At 42.2% G+C, this 19,372-nt stretch overlaps 1 protein-coding gene and 1 long non-coding RNA gene across 2 annotated transcripts in view; one reads left to right on the top strand and one right to left on the bottom strand.

Annotated features, from left to right (window-relative positions):
* Nucleotides 1-13,442, bottom strand: part of VPS4B (vacuolar protein sorting 4 homolog B) — a 22,038-nt gene extending 8,596 nt beyond the window's left edge. The window contains exons 1-5 of the mRNA XM_039838940.1: nt 13,177-13,442; nt 4,689-4,800; nt 3,343-3,499; nt 2,060-2,149; nt 1,496-1,624 (exon numbers count right to left, since the gene is read on the bottom strand). Of these exons, the coding sequence (XP_039694874.1) occupies nt 1,496-1,624; nt 2,060-2,149; nt 3,343-3,499; nt 4,689-4,800; nt 13,177-13,203 (515 nt within the window). The 5' untranslated portion in view covers nt 13,204-13,442. The remainder of the gene's footprint in view (nt 1-1,495; nt 1,625-2,059; nt 2,150-3,342; nt 3,500-4,688; nt 4,801-13,176) is intronic.
* Nucleotides 13,443-13,776: 334 nt separating this feature from the next.
* LOC120584361 (uncharacterized) lies at nt 13,777-16,554 on the top strand. Its single transcript, XR_005648012.1, has 3 exons — nt 13,777-13,882; nt 14,648-14,807; nt 16,284-16,554. It is a non-coding gene; the product is annotated as an uncharacterized LOC120584361 (long non-coding RNA).
* The last annotated feature ends 2,818 nt before the right edge of the window (nt 16,555-19,372 follow it).

Below are 19,372 nucleotides of genomic sequence, written 5' to 3'. Positions count from 1 at the left end.
AAAAATGATTCTCAGACAGAAAAGGCTGGGACTCCTTTCATACTCCACACTTCATCCTGACAGTCCAAATAAATTTCCTCATTTAAATGTTTTATGCATGTCTATTTTTATATTTCTCTGGTCCTTATCATTACTGATTTTTAAAGAGAAATTTCCTATTAAAAACTGGGTTGTATTGTTTTCAAAATCAGAGATGCAATCCAATTTTTACTGGGGTTAGGCAGAGCTAGAGAGAAGGGGAACAAACCGAAACCGAGAGGACAGAAAAAAGCTTTTTGCCTTACAACTGAAATAAGGCCACTTGGCACAGACCACTGGGTTGGCCAACAAAACTCACCCAGTACAAAGTACGTGACCCCACTGCTCTAGGTGGTGGTGGTGTGGTAGTGGAAACACAGGTCTGCCCTTGGACTACCTCCACCACTGAAGTTCTTGGCATATAAATACATCCTCACTAACTGTAGTGTTTTCAAGACACTTACAGTATTCTGTACATCCCAGTGGGGTTGGTGAGACAGAAATGACGTTACAGAAATGACGTCACCGAAACAAAGAGCCCAGAAGAGCGAGGTTAAAGGTCTGGCCCAGCTAGGTACAATCACCACTCACTAACAAAAGCTGAGCCTATACAATGGAAATCCACCCCTGTTTTGTATTCTATTTGGCAAGATTCAAATTAACAAAATACATAAAATTCAACTTGAAAAATCAAAGAACAATCTAATCTCAGTAATAAAGAAGCCAGCAATTAAATAGATGACTTTTTAGATACACGAAGCTATGATTTATTGAGTTTCTATAATTTCTCCGATATAATGTTAAGCAGTTTTTACACTGTCAGTAATCTTTAACAGCCCTGAGAAAATATTATTAATTTTTATTATGGACCTGGGGTCTCAGACTCTGAGATGGAACTTGCCCAAAATTTAACTAGCTGACCTGGAGTGGAATCCAGATCTGAATGGAACCAAAATCGACCCCTCCACATCATACCACGAGCCTACTGAAGAGAACGAAAAGGCTTTTACAGATGTGGAAAGTAAAAACAGAAAGTGAAAAGAGATAAACGTAAATGGCAGCGCTGAAACAGGATTAAAAAGTAGACAGGAAGAGCAGGCAGGAAAGATGAAATCAACCATAAATGCATAAGCTACAGCAATGAAAGCCAGTGTAAGTCTTAATTCATTCTGCTCCTCTGACAGGAAATTTTAGTACCATCAGCTATGATAGCGTGCTAATGGTATAAATGCTACCTTCATTCCCTAAAAGGGGGTAAATAAGATAAAATAAAAGACAGGAAGTTGACTGACAGGCTCGTTAAGGTGGATATGAAACCAAACATATTTACTGCATAGAAAGAAACCAACTCCATAGAGACCCCATAGAGTAAATCCTATGAAAATGACCACAAAGCCAGCATGTGACCACTGGGAACTAAAGCCAATCCTTGAACCTCATCTAAATATAGGGAGGAAAGAAAGCAATTCAAACAGACAATTCATTATGAGACTTGTTTTTAAATAAGACAGTAAATTTAAAAATGAAATCTAAGCAACCTTGAAGTTGATTCTGCAGTTTCTTTTTTTCAGGATCATCAGATTCTCCTTCCCCATCACTGTCATTCCTAATAAAAAGAATTTAATATATTCAAATGATCATTGTTCTCAAAATAAGGCAAAAATGAAGAAAGGTTAACTTGAAATATCTGTAATATAAGTGGCAAAATAAGATATTCACACTAAAGTTATGCTTATTTTACTACTAAGAATATATTAACTATTAGGTATATTACTTATCAATATGAAATCGTAAACAGGAAAGGGGCAAAAAGACCAGAATGAAGTCAGGAACTAACTTCAAATTCCCACGACATACCCATGTATGTGTTCATTCGTAAGTGCGCACTCCACGCCTCATTCCACAAAAAGATTTAAGATGAATTACAGGAGTTGTAAACGACAATAAAACGCCAGGACCAGGCAGACTACAGAGCAGAACAAGAAGCTATAACTAGGAAGGTAATACCCAACATTAGGGTACGGAGGTCTATAACCCTTACTTAGTTCGGAGGTTCCAAAGGATGGATGAAGCTTCAGACAAAAATGAACCAAAACCCAGGAATAAGTTGATCAATCCAGACATTTCACACCTAGGAGTTTATTGAGGAAATAATTTAAAATGAGTTCAAAGATTGGCTCCATGGGGAATCAGGCCCACTATTCGAAACAGGAAAACAGAAGAATGTGTGTTCAGTCACAGGGACTAGCATAGGGTAGAATAAATCGTAATCTTAATAAAAAAGATGTTGCAGAAATAGTGTATTGGAAAGATGTTCAGGATGCAATGTTGAGTAAAAACTGATGGAGCAAAAAAATGTGGCATTACATCATTTTTGTTTGTTAACCCTTTAATGAAAGTCATGCTCTTACAGAAGTACATGTGGGCTTAGGTGAGTATCATTTTTTAAATAGAAGATACGAAGGTGGATAAAAAGCCTGACAGGTTTCATTCCCAAATGGGACAGCCTTGGCTGTAGGGTGGTGGGGTTACGGGCAGTGCAGAGCCTGCAAACTGACCCGCCAAACCTCCCTCCGAACCCCTCTCAGCACAGAGCCGGGCACGCACACACCGAACAACAAACTGCGTCTGTCAGTGGCATAGTCCCTGCTCAGGAAGACATTCCAAAACTGGGTTTCGATGCTTCTAAATTATGTTGTGTTAATGTCTTTACAAGGACAAAATAAAAGCAAATCTAAAGCGAATCCACCTCAAAAACTTTACAGAAGATATTCAAAAACTGAATCACATTATTGAAGTTATTTTTTATTTTGTCCACATGGTCAGTACTAAGAGTCAATAATGCTAGTCACAGATTTAATTCGCAGATCCCTCCTATAATTTTAAATTTCAATATTACAGAATGGCCAGAGAGTGAAGAATTGAGTACCATTCCTACAAATGTTTCATCCTGCTACTACCAAGTGCTCACGGAGGGTCATCTGAGGTATGTCGTACTCTAAACTAGGTAAACCAGGGGTCAGCAAACTTCTCTGTAAAGGACCAGACAGTCAATATTTTAGGTTTCGTGGAGCATACAGTCTCTGTTGCCACCACTCAACTCTCCTGGTACAGCACAAAGGCAGCCACAGGCCGCAGCTAAACAAGCAGGTGAGGCTCTGCTCCAATTGAACTTTATTTACAAAAACAGGCGGCAGGTCAGATTGGGCCCACGAGCAATGGCTTGCCAACACTTAGTTTAAACAAAAGAAATTCATTTCACAAACACAATTTAATTTTGTCTTTAATCAGATGTAATAAAATCTAACACTCTAAAATGCATACCCCTTCTCATCAGCTGGACTCGGCTGTCCCTCCTTCACTGGCTTCTGCGGCCTCTTCTCTTTCTTTTTCAGGTACTCCTTCAGCTTTTCTGCGCGATCAAGATACTCCGTACACTTCACCCTTATACTCTGCTTGGCCTTATCCCCCTGGGCTTCATCTGTTGAAGGGAAATGAGAGAGGTTTCTCTATCAGTGTCCTACGCAGGCAGGCTTCAGCTATTAGATACACCTTTAAACGAGGGAAAGCTATTTGAGGGGAGGAAGATCACCTCCAGCTCATCGCAACCAAGGATTATCAACTCTTTCTACTCCTTCCTCCAGCAGGGCTGGAGGCCACCAGTGGGTGTGAGTCACAGAGAGATCTGAGCAAGACCCTACCATATTTTAATGTTACCCTATCATACCATATTTTAATGTGACCCTACCATACCAATGTTAATAAGAAGAAATTACTTAATTTTCTATGGGTTTCATACTCTTCCTTACATTTTGTATAGGTAGTTGAAAACTCCTTGTCTCATACAAAACCAACTATAAGACAAATAGAAATAAAGCAATATTAACCATTTCCATTAATGTCTACATTAGCTTTATTTCAGAGTATAAAAAGTGACAGAAATGCCATCTATTTTGTGTACCACTGATACAGTAATTTTACTACCTAGAAGCTTCTGTGAGGGCTGTGTGAAGTCTTTGGGCAATACGTGCAGTGCCTGGGATTAGCTCCACGTGCCTTATGTCTTCTGATTCGTTCTCAGTTTCACTTAATTTGACAGGAAAAACCTCAAAATTAAATGTAGAAGCCCAAAAGAAAATAAATGATCCAACTGCTAAAATTTTTATTTAAAAACAACTTTAAGTTTACCAGGAAGATGTCCTTTTAAATATCTCATTTCGCTACGTTCAGCACTGGGCTTCAGATAACCATTTCTCCCGCACTGCTGTACCCCAGTGCCTGACGTGTGGTAAACATGCAACGTTTGGAAAATACATGAAAGAACTGTTTTCCAACCCATTTTAAAAAGAGTATTTTCAAACAGGTGCTTAGAAAATGAGGAGGTTCAGATTATTTAACCTGGGTATATTACCAATAAAATAAAAACTCATTTCCTTTGACTATATGACATTTTAATGTGTTTAGGTACGCAAAGTAGTAGTACCTATGACAGCCGTGCACGCTTGTTAGCCAAGTACCTAAAAACTGTCTGGATGAGGACTAAGAAAGCCAGTGGGATTTTGCAAATTGATGGTTTAGAATTTTCTGGTATTATATTTCAATTTTTATAAATGAACTAGAATAATTTTCTCTTTTTGTGTTTTTAAATGAAAAACAAACTGTGGCCTTACATTTAACGACATGGAGAAAATACTGCACAGCATGCTGGTAGAGCTGAAGGGCTTCCTCATAGTTCCCGGCCTTGTCTTCCTGGGCTGCTTTGCTAGCAAGATCTATCGCTTTCTGTTCAAAGACAGGCAAAATCATACCGTCAAAATCAAAGGATAAGTGTAAGTTTGAAGTACATAATCATATGAAAAGTTGTTTTTTTAAAAAATAAAATCAACCTTAAAACAAATCCATCTTTTTTCCTAAGTCACAATAGCATTTTATTATAAATTATAACTATAAAATGCAAATTAAATGTGTTACATGGGTAAATGCTATCTGAATACAACTTTACTAAGAACCACTTGCTAAGATTCTCACATAATTTTTACTTAACAAAAAGTGAAGCATAGGGTTAGTACAGAATAATCAAATAACCCAAAAATTCAAGTTAAAAAGCACTTAGGGAAATTCTCATAATCAAATGCTGCTATATCTAAAGCATATAACAGTAAAATGTAAATGGGTAAAACCCCTTCAGAAGCAATGAGGCAGTGAAATATCAAGAATCAGAAAAATACCTAAATCTCTTAACCTAGTAATTAACTAAAAGGTTTACTGAGCAAAGACAGTCACCAGAAAGGTCTTTTAAAGAACAAAAATAAACCTTGGGAGTTTATGTTTAAACAGTAAATAGATGCCACACAATGGGAAATTATAGGATCATTAAAATAATATTAAGAAACATTAGTAATAACATGGGATGTGTTTACAATGGAAGTTTTGAAAAGATACAATTTTTACATGCAGCACAGGTTCAACTATTCGAAATAACAGAAAAAAACAAGCATAGGAAAAAGATGGGAAGGAAATTTAACAGAACTTATCTTTGATAAGTTTTCTACTTTTTCACATTTTCTAAAAGTGTTCATAATGAACATGGACTATTTTTGAAGAATCAAAAAAAAACCCAAAAAACTCCCCAAAATAAATCCATACAAATACGTCCAACTGACAAAGATGCAAAAGTAAATGGTGGAACAACGGGCTTTTTAAGAAATGGTGTGAGAACAAATGGATTTCCAGCAGCAAAAAGAGAGCGAGCACGTGCTAGAACCTCGACTTCCCACTGCACACAAAATGGATTATGGACTTAAATATAAAATGTAAAACTATAACACTTAGTTCTGAGATTTGACATCGAGGGCATGATATATAAAAGGAAAAAAGATAAATTGGACTTCATCAAAAACTTCTCAAAAACTATTGGTCTCTAAAAGATCCTGTTAAAAGGATGAAAAGACAAGCTACAGACAGAGAGAAATATTTGCAAACCACACATCCAGCAAAAGACTGGTATCTGGAATAAACAAAGAACTCTAAAAACGCAACAGTTAAAAAAAAGAATCCAAGTAGAAAATGGGCTAAAGACATGAACAGACATTTTAACAAAGAGGATATACAGATGGCAAATAAACACATGAAAAGATGTTCCACATTGTAAGCCATTTAGGGAAATGCAAATTAAAACCACAATGAGATATCACTACATATCCATAAGAATTGCTAAAAAATAGTGACAATATCAAATGCTGGTGAGGATACAGAGAAACGGTCACTCATACATTGCAAGTAGAATGTAAAATGGCATAGCCACTCTGAGAAACTGTTTTTTTCCCCAAATCTAAACATGCAACTATCATACGAAGCAGCAACTGCATTCTTGGGCAATCGTCCCAGAGAAGAGAAGACTGTGTTCACACACAAACTTTTTCACGAATGCTCCAGATGTCTGTCCATGACTGCGTGGTAAACAAACTGTGGCATATCCACAGCACGGAGAACTACTCAGTAACGAAAAGGAACAAACTACTGATACACACGACTCAGGTGAATCTTGAGGGAATTATGCTAAGTGAGAAGGACCAAGCCCAAAAGGTTACAGACTTTTAATTCCACTTATATAACCTTGAAATGACAACACAGAGATGGAGAACAGAGTAATATTGGCAGGAGGCAGGGATGGTGAGGGGAAAAGAGGTGACTGTGGGTGTACAAGGGCAACGGGAGGGTCTCTGTGGACAGGGCCACTCTGTATCATGACTGCAGTGGAGGACACAGGAACCTGCACGTGACAGAATTCCTCCCCCCTCGCCCCCGACACACACACACGAGGACAAGTAAAACTGGGGAAATCCGAACATGTTCAGTGGGATGTATCAACGTGAAAATCCTGGTTGTGACACCGCTAGTTTTACAAGATGCTACCACGTGAGATGACTGGGTGACGTGGTAGCATCTTGTAACAGGATCTCCGTATTACTTCTCACAACCACATGTGAATCTATAATGATCTCAAAACAAAATTTAACTATCTTTAATTTTTAAAATACACAAACATACAAATAAAGACCAAGCATGGTTTATTACAACTGGATTAATTTAAGTAGTAAAACTGTATTCAACAGAAATAAGACCCAGTAGAAAAAAAATGATCATGGTTATGCTATATGAAAAATAAGCATATAATTAAGGTAAAAAAAAATTACTGAAACAATCCCCAAACCAATCATATGCAAGAGTATTATGTTTTGAAGCACTTTCTGTGGACTGCACATAGATGGGATGAGAGCTGTAGGAGGGACGAACAGGCCCTCACTGGAGGGAGGAAAAATAAATCGTGTGTTTTACAACTGATAAAATGTAGAAATTACACGTTTCCCAGTTCAAACAGCCTGAACTTAAAGCTAAATTCTCAACAGTCTGGTAAGCTAGGCAGGATATGAAAGGTAGAGGCATAGTACACGGTCACCTGGGGGGGTGGGGAGGGGGCGTCACTGTGCCTGGTCACGTAAAAATGCATCCAGAAGGCTCAGTGGCTCCCACGCAACAGAAACTCTCCCTCACTCTGGCGTAATGTCCTTCTCACGTTATTTTGAATCGCTTTGCCACTCACCTCTTCAGCCACTTGATCTGTCATTCGCAGTCAGTCCTCTTAATAATCAGTCAGGCCTTAATAATCTAGCTCCGATTACCGTCCCAATGACTTAAACCAGCCTTTGTCTGATGATGGACATGTCTGTATTTGCACTGGCCAGTATGAGACCACTGGCGACATATGGCTTCTGAGCACTTGTGGTTAGTGTGACTGAGGAGTGAGTTTTAAGAAAAAATTAAATTTAAGTAGCCACCTGTAGCTACTATACTGGATGGCGCATGTTAAACCTTTGATCGATGATGGTTTGAGAATACACACGTTTCCCTGCTGAGTTCCCCACTTCACCTTGTTTCTGTCAGCATCTTCCATTTTAACTGTCTCGTATGGTTTGAGAGAGCTAATAATTCTTTCAGAATACAATCCTGACCACCTCCACTGCTACCATCCTACTTCGATCCACTATCACATTTGCCACGACTGCCTGGTCTCCTCACCGGTCCGCCTGCTTCCACACTTGCCACCCTACAGTTTATACAGCAAGCAGTGAAGGGCACCCTTTGATGGCTTCGCCCTGCAGACATGAAAACCCAAGCGCCAAGTCATGATCTACAAGGCCTTCAGTGCCCTGGGCCCTGGCTCCCGCTGGGTGTCACCTGAAACCCCCGGGTCCCTCTTCACTCCGGCAGCCCGTGCAGTGCTGATCCCTCAGCCGAGAACACTCTTCCCTGCGCTTCCGAGACGGACCCGTCACAGTCTCCTTTTCAGTCACAGTTCAAATGGCAAGTCCTCGGAGAGGCCCTCCCTAATCTGCTGCAAAAGCACACTGCCTCCCCGCCTTCCGCTCCCCCCGCCCCTGCACTCCTACCCCGACACCCCATTCACCCTCATGCTCACCTGCATGCTCACCCACTGGCCATCTCCTGTCTACAAAGGACAGAGACTGCATGTGGAGCGCCGCTTTACCCCAGAGCCTCACACAGTGCCTGGCACTCAATAAAATTGTTGAACAAATGGAAAAAAAAAAAAAAAAGTCCCCTATCACTTCCTCAAAATCTCCCTCTCGGTTATTCCACGTCTGTCGTCTCTAACGACGATTTCTCTCCACTAGACATTTTCGTCGGCATACAAACGGCCCTCCTTTAGAAGTCCTTTGTTGACACCAAAACACCAGTGAGCTTAGTTCTGTGTCCCTGCTACCTTTTAGAAACCAAGTCTCACCAGAGCAGCCTCTTCTCTTTCCACTCCCTTTCCCCCGCCTTACCCTTCAGCTCAGCCCTTCGGACCCCGATCACACCCACGCCACTGCTCACGGCAAGGCTCTCCATGCAGCCGGCTCCAGCTTCATCTGGATCTCCTGACGACAGTCTTCAAAACCTGTCGCTCCCTTCCTGAACACTGCCCTCTGCTGAGCTCCCCAGCACCGGCTCTCCTCCCACCTGACAGCTGACTCTTCCTCTGGTACACAGTGCTGAAATATCAGGGTTCCTCAGGGTGTGGGTGGGAGCCCACTTCTTTCTGATTACTCCCTATATAATCTGTTTCTGATGATTTAAGCTGATTATCTTTATGCTGACGCCCGCATTTATTCAATTTTAAAACATATTACTCTTTTGTTTAAAATCCTTCCAGTGGCCTGTTTCTGTGTATGCGGGGGTTTGTTTTGTTTGTGCCTGTCCTCTCCCATTAGAACATAAACTCCATGAGGATGGGAGTTATGTCTACTGAACCCACTTTTTCACATTCCAGAGTGTAGCAGAGGCTGGCAAAAGACTGGATGAATATATTACCCCAGGGTGAGTCAGGATCCAGTCATCGACACAGAAGTATAAAGGTTGGGAACATCGGGGACTGTCCTTTTCAGGTAAGACCATGGCATGTCCAACTAGAAAACACCGGGACACTCGGTAAACTCTGCAATCACCCACCACCGGAGGAAAGATGTGTCAGCCCCTGCCTGCCCAGGCGAATTCTTTTCCCTGGGCTCCTGAGCCCATGCCCACCTTCCTCCTGTGACATTGACTCCATCAATTTTATGCCACTCTACTGTCCTCCCAACCAAACCTTTCCCTTTTCGTTGGGGCCTTCCTCCGCATAAAAATATACGTAAATCCCACCTCAGACTTGAATACAAAACACAAACTGAAACACACCAGCTCTCCCCGGTTCTTAGGTTCCTCTCTAGCTACAATCTTAGTTCTTTTTCATGTCCTCAGCAAAATCTCAAGTTCATCTCGGTTTCTTGATTCCTCCCACGTCGATGCTTCCTCCTCCTTGGCTGTCAAATCTCTCTTATCTAGTTGCCCCTCTGCAGCATTTAACCTATTAAAACACCTGTGGCCTCCACCTGTGGCCCTCATGGCATCACTCCCTCCTGGTTTTACTCTTGACAATGTAACGATTCTTTTTCAGGTTCCCCTTTCTCTCGCTTTCTACAGGGTCTGTTTTTCCTCATTCTGTAAACTCTCCAAGATGCTCCCAACCTCTGCCACCATCTGAAAGCTGGTGATGCCCAAATCCTCATTTCCAGCCCAGCCCTCTCTCTCTAGTTCTACCTTATGTACCTGGTTTCTCACCGGACATTTCCCCTCGATTGTCCCCAAAGGCATTTCAAACTCAGGAAGTTCAGGATCTCCCTGGCCCCAGACAGGACCCTGTCCTTGTAATCCCAGAACCAGTGCCTACCCACTCACACATCCAATCGAGGATCTGGAAGAAAACCCAGACCCCACCTCCCACCCCCCCGCTTTCACTTTCCAAATGCGGACCCAAGGCTGACTGTTCGCCCTCTTCAATTTGTGTCGGATCAATTTCTTCTCCTTTATTCCAGCAGCTACACGACTTTGGCCCTGACCTCTCCCATCACACAGAACCCTGCCTAACTGGTCTCCCTGCTTCCAGGTTTGCTATGTCCCCTGTACGCCTGATAGTTCTGCTGTAAAACGAAAACCCGAGCACATGACCGACTATGACTCCCAATCTACACAGCAGGATGAGGACCAAAGATCTATGTGCGGCGCACAGCTCTCCTCATGACGTGGCCTAACCAGGCTCCCCGTCCCACCCCGCACACTCAGTCCCAGTCATGCCGAACTACTGAGACAGCACAGACAACTCAGACTCCAAGCCTCACTGTACTCTCCACGCAGAATACCCAACCCCACTGTCTCCCTGTAAAACTCCAGCTTCTCCGAGGCTCAGCAGTCGTGGTCCTCCTGCTGCAGAGCCGTCCCAACAGCCCAGGCGGCCTATTCCTGTTCTTCCTCTAGGTTTCCACACCCCTGGACACACTTCCAATGATCACACAGTATCCTGTTAGTCACTTAACGTGTCTGCTTTCACATCAAAATAGAAGCCCTTGGAAGTCAAGGATAATCTTTTATGATTCCCCAAGAGTTAGCAAAATTCATGGCATAACACTCAAAATATTTAGGATTAGCCTTTGGGTTCCATGCTACTGCTTTACTTGCAATTTCTCCCAACCCTTTCTCACCAAAGTTTATTACATTTTTAGACTGAGGCATAAGTTTTTTCTCTGCCTGAATGAAACTCACCTACCTATCCAAGCAAGGATAATTTTGTAGTGAAAATAACACAAACTTGTAAGCAGGCAGACCTGGATTCAAAACCCTTCAACATTTATTAACTGTATGTCTTTGGGAAAATCTAACCTTAATTAAAGCTTCGGTTCCTTATACTGCAAAATTGGAATAATTCACCTTGAAGAGCTGTTCTGTGGATTAAGTGAGATCTCATGAAACATCACGCAATTACTGCCAGTATCTTTCACTTTACCTAAGCTCACAATCACCTCCTCTGTGGAACATTTCTCATTTGTCCTCCGAGAGTTAGATCTGCCCTCCCACACTAACTTCTAATTCTACCATAGCACTTATTACATTATTTTATAATTTTCATTTTCAGTTATCTGCATTCCTTCGTTAGGTTATAAGCATCTGGCTACAGGGGTTTTTGCCTTGTTCGGTGGGAATGTTATTCATTACTTGAGTATTTTGCATCCAAGTTTCCTAGGTTCGAAGGTTGAAAAGGTTGAATGAGAAAGTTTACCATTAAGAGAATTATAACTTGATACTTCTCCCTGTTTAATACAAGCAACTATGCCTTTAATATGGGTCCATCTCTAGCCCATTTGCTGAAGAACACGCAACAATCCTATTCAAATACGATGCCAACAGACTACAGAATGAAACTGCAAATCTTCCAAAAGAAAAAAAAGATATCAATAAATGGACAAAAATCATGTTGCAGAATGCCCAAATCAAACCAAGGATGACAGGATGGGCGTTTCAAAAGAAGTTATCTTTGCTATGCATAGAAATAATACTTTTATGAAATGACTAATATTTCTTTCCAAGTACATTTACCAAAAACCCTTTCTGAATGGGGCTACAAAAAACTACTGTCAAGTGAAGACTGTTGTATTTTAGTGTAATGCAATCTCGTTGGAAAGGTACATTAATCAACACGTGACTTGTTCTTTATTCTAAGAAATGTCAGTTGAAATCTTAATATTTTATGAAAGATATAAACATTCATTTTCATAATCTTTTGGGTTGATTCTCAAGATAAAAGTCCTAAGCAAGCCCCTTTCCCCTCCACTCTTTTTTGTAAAATTTTGGTTTCTATTTAAATGGGTCTACTTTCAGAGGTCTTTCGTCAGGATCAACGATGCTAGGTCAAGTAGGTCCTCCGTTATCCTTGGTGCCTGTACCAGGCACTCAATAAATGCCTTTTAAACAAAGTATTGCAAGACCAAGACAAGGATTCAATATAGATATTTCACCCTACTCTTGGTCCCACACTGACCTGGTGATGGGGCATTTCGAGGCCAAGCCACATTCCAAACCCCACTGAAGCCCTAGACCCACTGAGGATGGGAGATCCTTTCAGAAATTCCTTTTCTGTGTCCATTCCACAGAAGTCTAACGATGAAGTCTAAAACTTAGCATCCCATGATGTACGTATAAACCATCGTGCTCACTGCTGTGGGGATGAGGAGGCGAAGCCACAAAGTAATTTAAAAATATTCCCTGCTCTCATATATTACGTTTTGGAAGCCACAGGAGAGCGCACCTAAACTCATATGCTCAAAGAATTCAGGGATTCCGCAGACTCCAAGGCTGCGCTCACGTTCCTATTCACCCGACAGCGCGAAAAGAAGGGCTCTGCTATAGCAACTGGAGGAACGAAGAACGAGGACCACCCTATCGTCGACTGGTCCAGGGCACTGCTGTGTAAACATCACGTTCTTTCCACCCTCCCTTACACTGAATAAAGCGTCTGTTCACGGCTCTCTGTCCAGTGCGGTGCAGACCCGGCTGGTTTGAAAAAAATAAACAAATAAAGGAAAGCCTCAACCAAAGTCAAGAGTCTCGGAAAGCCAATGGGCTCCGGAGCCCCCGGAAGCTGGCAAAAGGCAGCGGACTCTCCCACCTGCACCTGGGCGCCGCCTCCGCCCCGCACCAGGGGCGCGGCCGCTTCTTCCCTCCTCCCCGGCCCCCGCCCCGCGCTTCCCCTCGGCGCCAGCTTTACAGGGGGAGGGTGGGTAGTGATACCTGGAGGTTGGAAGTGGTGGACGCCATGGCGGAGATCCGAGGCGGTGCCCTAGGGAGGAACGAGGGCAGAGGACCAACAGCAGCGACGTCGAGCCACGCCCGGTGTAGCCCCAAACGCACGCAGCCCGGTGAGGCTCTCCAGCGGCTTCCCTTCCGGAACCCGTTCCAAAGCAACACGCCGCTCCCGGAGCCGCCAGACCCTCCTCACAAAACTTCCGCAATCCCAAGCCCCCTCCGGGCTCGCGTCCCGCCTCTTGCCTGGGCACTTCCGCTTCCGTCATCAGTGCGCGCGCGACCCAGTCCTCAGCCATCCGGGTCTCGCCTCAGCCTGGGGCATCGCGAGGCTGGGAGAGGTGTTCCTGAAGCCCACCGAGGGCCTGGCGGAAGTCGGGCTGGGCGCAGGCGCACTGCCGCTGCGGCGTAGGGGCGGGGTGGCCACCGCGAGCCGAAAAAGCGATTCTTGTTTCTTCTTTCTCTTATACTTTAAGATGAGTTATTATTGGCGCTGGCTCATGCTCGCCTACGTCATGGCGCATGCTCTGTCGCTCTAAAGCTTTTTGAGTTGAAAAAGGTCATCCCATCTCCAAGACCCATGGGGTGTGGGGTGTGGACTTTGGATTTGTTACTGTGCCTGGCTTACTGTTTTCTCATCTAGAAGGCGGGTGATTGTAGACGTCAGGGTTGTGAAGAATACTAGTGGTGCTGGGTAAGGCGCATAGCACGGTGACGGGTGAACATTAAGGTATCAGTACGTGGTAGCACTTGTTACTGCTCACACTTTACACTTCATCCAACAAGCATTTTTTTCAAATGGTTATTGTCATGGGTCTACAAGGCCTTGAGAATATATATATTTTTTAACTTAAAAACGTTATAGTCGTTTAGCCAACCCAGGAAGTGACCCCCGCTTTACTTTAGCAACCGTCTGGCGCTACACACAATTATAATAACATTGGCTATACTCTTAAATTTCCACGACTGTTTTGTAACTACTGATTTGTACTGCTTCATCCCTTAACCTTTTTCATTCGCCGCCCCCTCCAAAATTCCCCTTTGGCAATCACCAGTTTGTTCTCTGTATCTTTGAGTCTGTTTTCATTTAGTTTCTTTATTTTGCTCCTTAGATTCTGCATATAAGTGAAAGCATATTATATTTATTTTTGTCTGACTTATTTCACTCAGCATAATATCCTCTAGGTCTTGAGAATATTAACACAAGATGTGAATGGCCATTGCCCTCGAGGAGCTTATAGTTTGGTGAGGATGCAGACGCCTGAACACAAGTCTTGTGACACTGGTAGATCAGATTCTATTTATAACAGTTGTATTAAGAAAGGGGGACGGTTTGAGAGGTTAAGGGCTTTATACGAGATGGCGTGTGTGTGAGAGATTAGTAGCAGAACTAAAATAAGAACTTTCCTCAGCCTTTTATTGTTTGTAGTCATAATCCTTTTTCTTCTTCCTTTCACAGTTAAGTGTGGGGGATTCAGAATAAGTCACTTCAAGGTGTACCTCAGTCGTATGCAGATTATTTTAAGCTAAAGGCAACTTCAGCTGCAGGCTCAAGAGAAAATTTCGCCCCTCCGTTAACTACTTAGGCGAATTTGAATTAGGGGCCTTGCCCATACTTAGTAAGTATCAGAGGTAACCTCTTTTAACCTATTTATAGAGCAGGATAGTCTTCCATTTGCTAAGCATCTGCTTTTCTCGTCATCTGCAATGGATCACTGAAGCCTCCAAAGCACCTGATCTCACCCCTAGGTCAGAATGTCTTACGGACACATGTTCCCTTTCTGTCTCCAAATTACTCATGCATGCAAGGTCTCTGATCTTAGGTATACAGAGTTCCCATACATATGTATGTGTTAAATTTGATTATTTTCTCTTGCTAATCTGCCTCATGTCTATTTTATTATTAGACCAACCAGAAGAACCTGGAGGGTAGAGGAAAGTTTGTTCCTTCCCCACATAAGCGTCTCAGAGGAAAGCCAGGAGATGCTTAATTGCTCCATCATTTCATTTCCCACTCGCTTCCTAATTCTTTCCGATCATCTATCATCTCTTAAATAATTAAAGTGCTTCTCTCCCCTTATGTATTTGGTATTGTCAACTAGCCAGTTAAAGAAATATCACATGTATAGTGTCCTATATTCTTTATCTCCTTCCTGTCTCCCTTCTTACTCCTCAATGTGCAGAATTTCCTCAAGTCTGACATCCTCTTCTCCCTCACTACTCCATCTCTGCTCACCTTATCCTCTTTCTGGACTTCAGATAACAGTAGAATAGAAGTGCCTTCAAATTTAGATCTCTAGGCCTATCCTGTCCTCTGTCCAGCATGTACAGCTACCACTCAGAGAGTCCCGAAACTCACCTGGTTTTCCCAGTTTTTTGAAGCAAATTTAATTGTCTTCTACCATTAAACTTTTTTCTTCTCTCCTTCTCAGAATGATATCACTAAACCTCCATCCAGGCTCAAAGCTCAAAGCCCTCTCTGCCTGCATCTGCCAGTGCTCCGTCCACTCCTTGCTCTCCTTACAGTAACTGATAAAACACTGTAGAGCGTTAGTGTGTAATCTACATTTAATAAATATTAAACTGTTTATCTGAGCTGCCTAAAACAAGTTGCCTAAAACAAGCTGCCTAAAACAATGACTATCAAATAACTTTGATTTTGCCTGGAGATAACAACCAGACTCCAATTTACCTTTCAATTCAATCCAAAAACATTCACTCACTGAACACCCATCCACTAAACCCAAGTCTACTAGGCAGTAGGAAACTACGACGATGAATAAGATATGACCTCTGCCGTTTACGAGTTTACGATTAATGGGAGACGCAGACACATACTAGTAAAAAGAGAATTCACTGAGATAATTAAGTACCACCACGTACCAAACCGTTTTAGATGCTGAACATGAACCAAACAGTCAAAAATCCCCCTTTTATCCCCAATAATAAGTCATACTGATATTGTGTACCTGCTAATATGCAATAAAAAGGGTTTCATCTGTGGTATTTTCCAAAATCAATAACCTCAGTTTAATCTTGAGAAAAACAAAAATTGAGCGGTTTTTTTTTTTTAATTCTACAAAATACCTCACCAGTGCTCTTCAAAAACGTCAAAACGTGAAAGACAAGGAAAGACTGAGAAACTGTCACAAGTTGCAGGAGGCTAAAGAGACGTGACGATGAAGTGCAATATGGGATTCTGGGTTGGATCCTGGGATGAAAAAAAGACGTTAATGGAAAAAGTGTTAAAAATCCAAATAAAGTCTGTATTTTAGCTAATAGTATTATACTGCTATTAATTTATTCGTTTTGATTAAAAAACACCAGGGTTATTTAAGATATTAACAGTAGGAGAAGAGTATATGACATTTCTCTATATATCTTTGCAACTCTTTCGTAAATACTATTTTAAAATAAAGAGGTTTTGTTTAAAAATTCCTGTTCTTTTAGGAGTTTACATTTCTGTGAAATAGAAGCTTTTTACCTTTTACATGATTAAAAATGTAAATGTAAAAATGTTACATACACAGTAGTTTAGAAAGTACTTTCACATACATTAGCTTATTTCTTAATTCTGGAAAATAAATCTTAAGTATCCCATTTTTATAAGTGAGGAAACTAAGGCTCAGAGAGAGAGAAGTTCCCCAATCCGTGCAGCTCCGAAGTGGCAGAGCTGGAGTTTGAACTGAAGTCATCTGACTCCAAGTTCAATATCAGAAGACAGACAGTGCCAAATGCTAGAACAGGGCCAGGTTGCACCATAGGGCCACAGAAGAGAGAACGCTTAATTTGGAATGGGTTGTGGTAGGAGTTTCTTAAGGAAGGTGTCAGTTAAACTGAATCTAAAATCTTAAACTGATTTTAACAGAAGCTATGCCATTTCAGGCAGGAGGAAGAACACGAATAAAGGCACGGAAGAGTAGAATACGTGACCTGTTCGAGGGATGGCTGGACTGTGGAGAGCTGTGGGGGAGGAGGGGCAGGAGAGAAAGCTAACAATGTCCCAGTGGGCACTGCCCAAGACTTTGAAAACAGAGAGTTTGGACTTTGTTCTGTAGAGAGTAAGAATTCACCAAAAGGTTTCCCCCTCCCTTGCCCACTTCCTATCTTTTTTCCTGTTGGAAGAAAGTAGAGTCTTGATTTGGTCAGCCATTGGTTTTAGGAAGTTGGCTCTCAGGTTTTTTTTTTTTTAGAATAGACCAGGGAGAGAGAGGAGGCAGGAAGATGAAGTAGGAGGCTACTGCAATGATGTTACATTTCAAAAGACAGGATATGAGCCAAATGGCATATTGCCCATTCCCGAAGCACAGCCTCTCCTTGGGTTTTGATTTAATACATCTTCTGTCTTAATCGCTTTCACCAGTTCGACCTGCTAAAAGCATTCTTCAAGTGCCTCTTCCAGTGTCAGTTCCTCAAGAAATCTTCAAAACCTCTCTGAACTCGTAGCACTTTGGACCTTGAATTATCCTTAGATGATGCCTGCTAAGTGCCTAATACAGTGCCTGGAGCATAGCAGACACTCAAAAATTGTTAACCTCACCTGCACAGTGTTCATCCTCTCTCGACTGTAAAATCACCGAGACTTCATCTTCATCATTTTTGTAAGATTCCGCGCCTGTTCCCTCACTCCCCACATACACACATGGAGTCTGTGCTTAACCGGTCAGGGTTCGTTTGTCAAAGTGAAGTCCCCCTGCTCGTTACCCAGGGCTTCAGAGATTAGGGAGGTCGGTGGGCTGGTAGGTGACATTTGTGAATTCCGCTGCAGCAGGGCCTCACATCCAGCCCATCCAGGACCGAATCCATCTCTTCCAGACAGTCTTAAAGAAAATGTATACTATCCAAGCCCTCACATGCCAGCCACTCATGTCCACCTAGAAGTCAGGTCTCTTCTCTGTGAATCACCAGCTCCCTCCCTGACCTGGAACAGAAGCCTGAGTGAGGACGGCAACACGCTGACAGCACTGCTTGTGTGAAGGAAGTGACTCAGGCAGGAAGCCCGTTCTCCATCTGAGGCAGCTCACCTTTCTGAACAGTCTCAGTGATCCTTGAGGCCCAGCCTGTTGCTATTGCTATTGCTATTGCTATTCATTTATTCATATGAAGCCGGAGAGAGAGAGAAAGAGAGAGATAGATAGAGAGAGAGACAGCTTAGCCTGACTTCGGACTGCTAAGTAGGTTTGGGGACCAGCCCGTCAACCCATCAGTCAGCCATGTCTTGGAGGGCGTGTGGCCTGAAGCAGCCATTCTTCTCTGTTGATTAACTTTGGGCAAAGTTATAATGATGATTGTTATAAGCACAGAAGAAAAGATGAAGTGCCTGCCCTCTGGAAGTGTGCAGCCTAATCCCATTGCCCCCCAGATGGTGAATACCAGGAACACGAATAATGCCCTACAAGAGTCGATTTCTAACTCCTTTCCCCAATCCTGCTCAATCCAGGTCTTTTCCTAGAAGTTTTTCTTCGAGAATGTCTCCTTTTCTTTTGTGCTAGATTGTTCTCCAGCCATTGTGGCTGATAGTGCTTCACTTGTTGAAGGAAGGTGGAAAATACTGGATCTCTTCTCAAGGCTCCCTTTTTTCCCTCTCAGAGACTACCAGGCATGAGCTATTTTTTATTGTTTCAGTTTTCTCCCTATTTTGAGGACCTCAGTTCAATTAATATGAATCTGTTGTTCTTTGCCTAAACAATAGGAAAATAGCATTTTATAATCTTAGATCTATATTTACAGATGAAATGACTTGCTTCATAATGAGACAGTGTAGCGGTGTGTAGGTTGGGACTGCATATATGTGAGTGTGTTATAGATAAAACAAGGGTGGCTATGAGTTGACGACTTGGGGTGTTCGTTGAACCAATCTCTCTATTTTTCCGTGTGCTTGAAATTCTCCACAATAAGATACTTTTCAAAAATTGTAGTTCTGTATTTGTGTTGAACTCTGTTCCAATCCTTTGTCCAAGTTTGGTTTAGAAAGAGGAACCACCTCTCTGTACCTTCGAAATATGCTGGCCAGTACATGTTCTAGCAGCAAAATGGATTTGGACCTAGAAGCTCTTATCATCCACCGAGATCTTCGCAATGACTCATTTGTGTTGTCTTTTTAAAACAATTTTATTAAATTTATCGGGGCAACATTGGTTAATAAAATTATATAGGTTTCAAGTGCACAATTCTATAGTATATC

Source organism: Pteropus medius, unplaced genomic scaffold, assembly GCF_902729225.1.
Source record: "Pteropus medius unplaced genomic scaffold, Ma_sr-lr_union100, whole genome shotgun sequence".
NCBI classification, from domain to species: domain Eukaryota; kingdom Metazoa; phylum Chordata; class Mammalia; order Chiroptera; family Pteropodidae; genus Pteropus; species Pteropus medius.
This window is presented reverse-complemented; position numbering and strand designations above follow the sequence as displayed.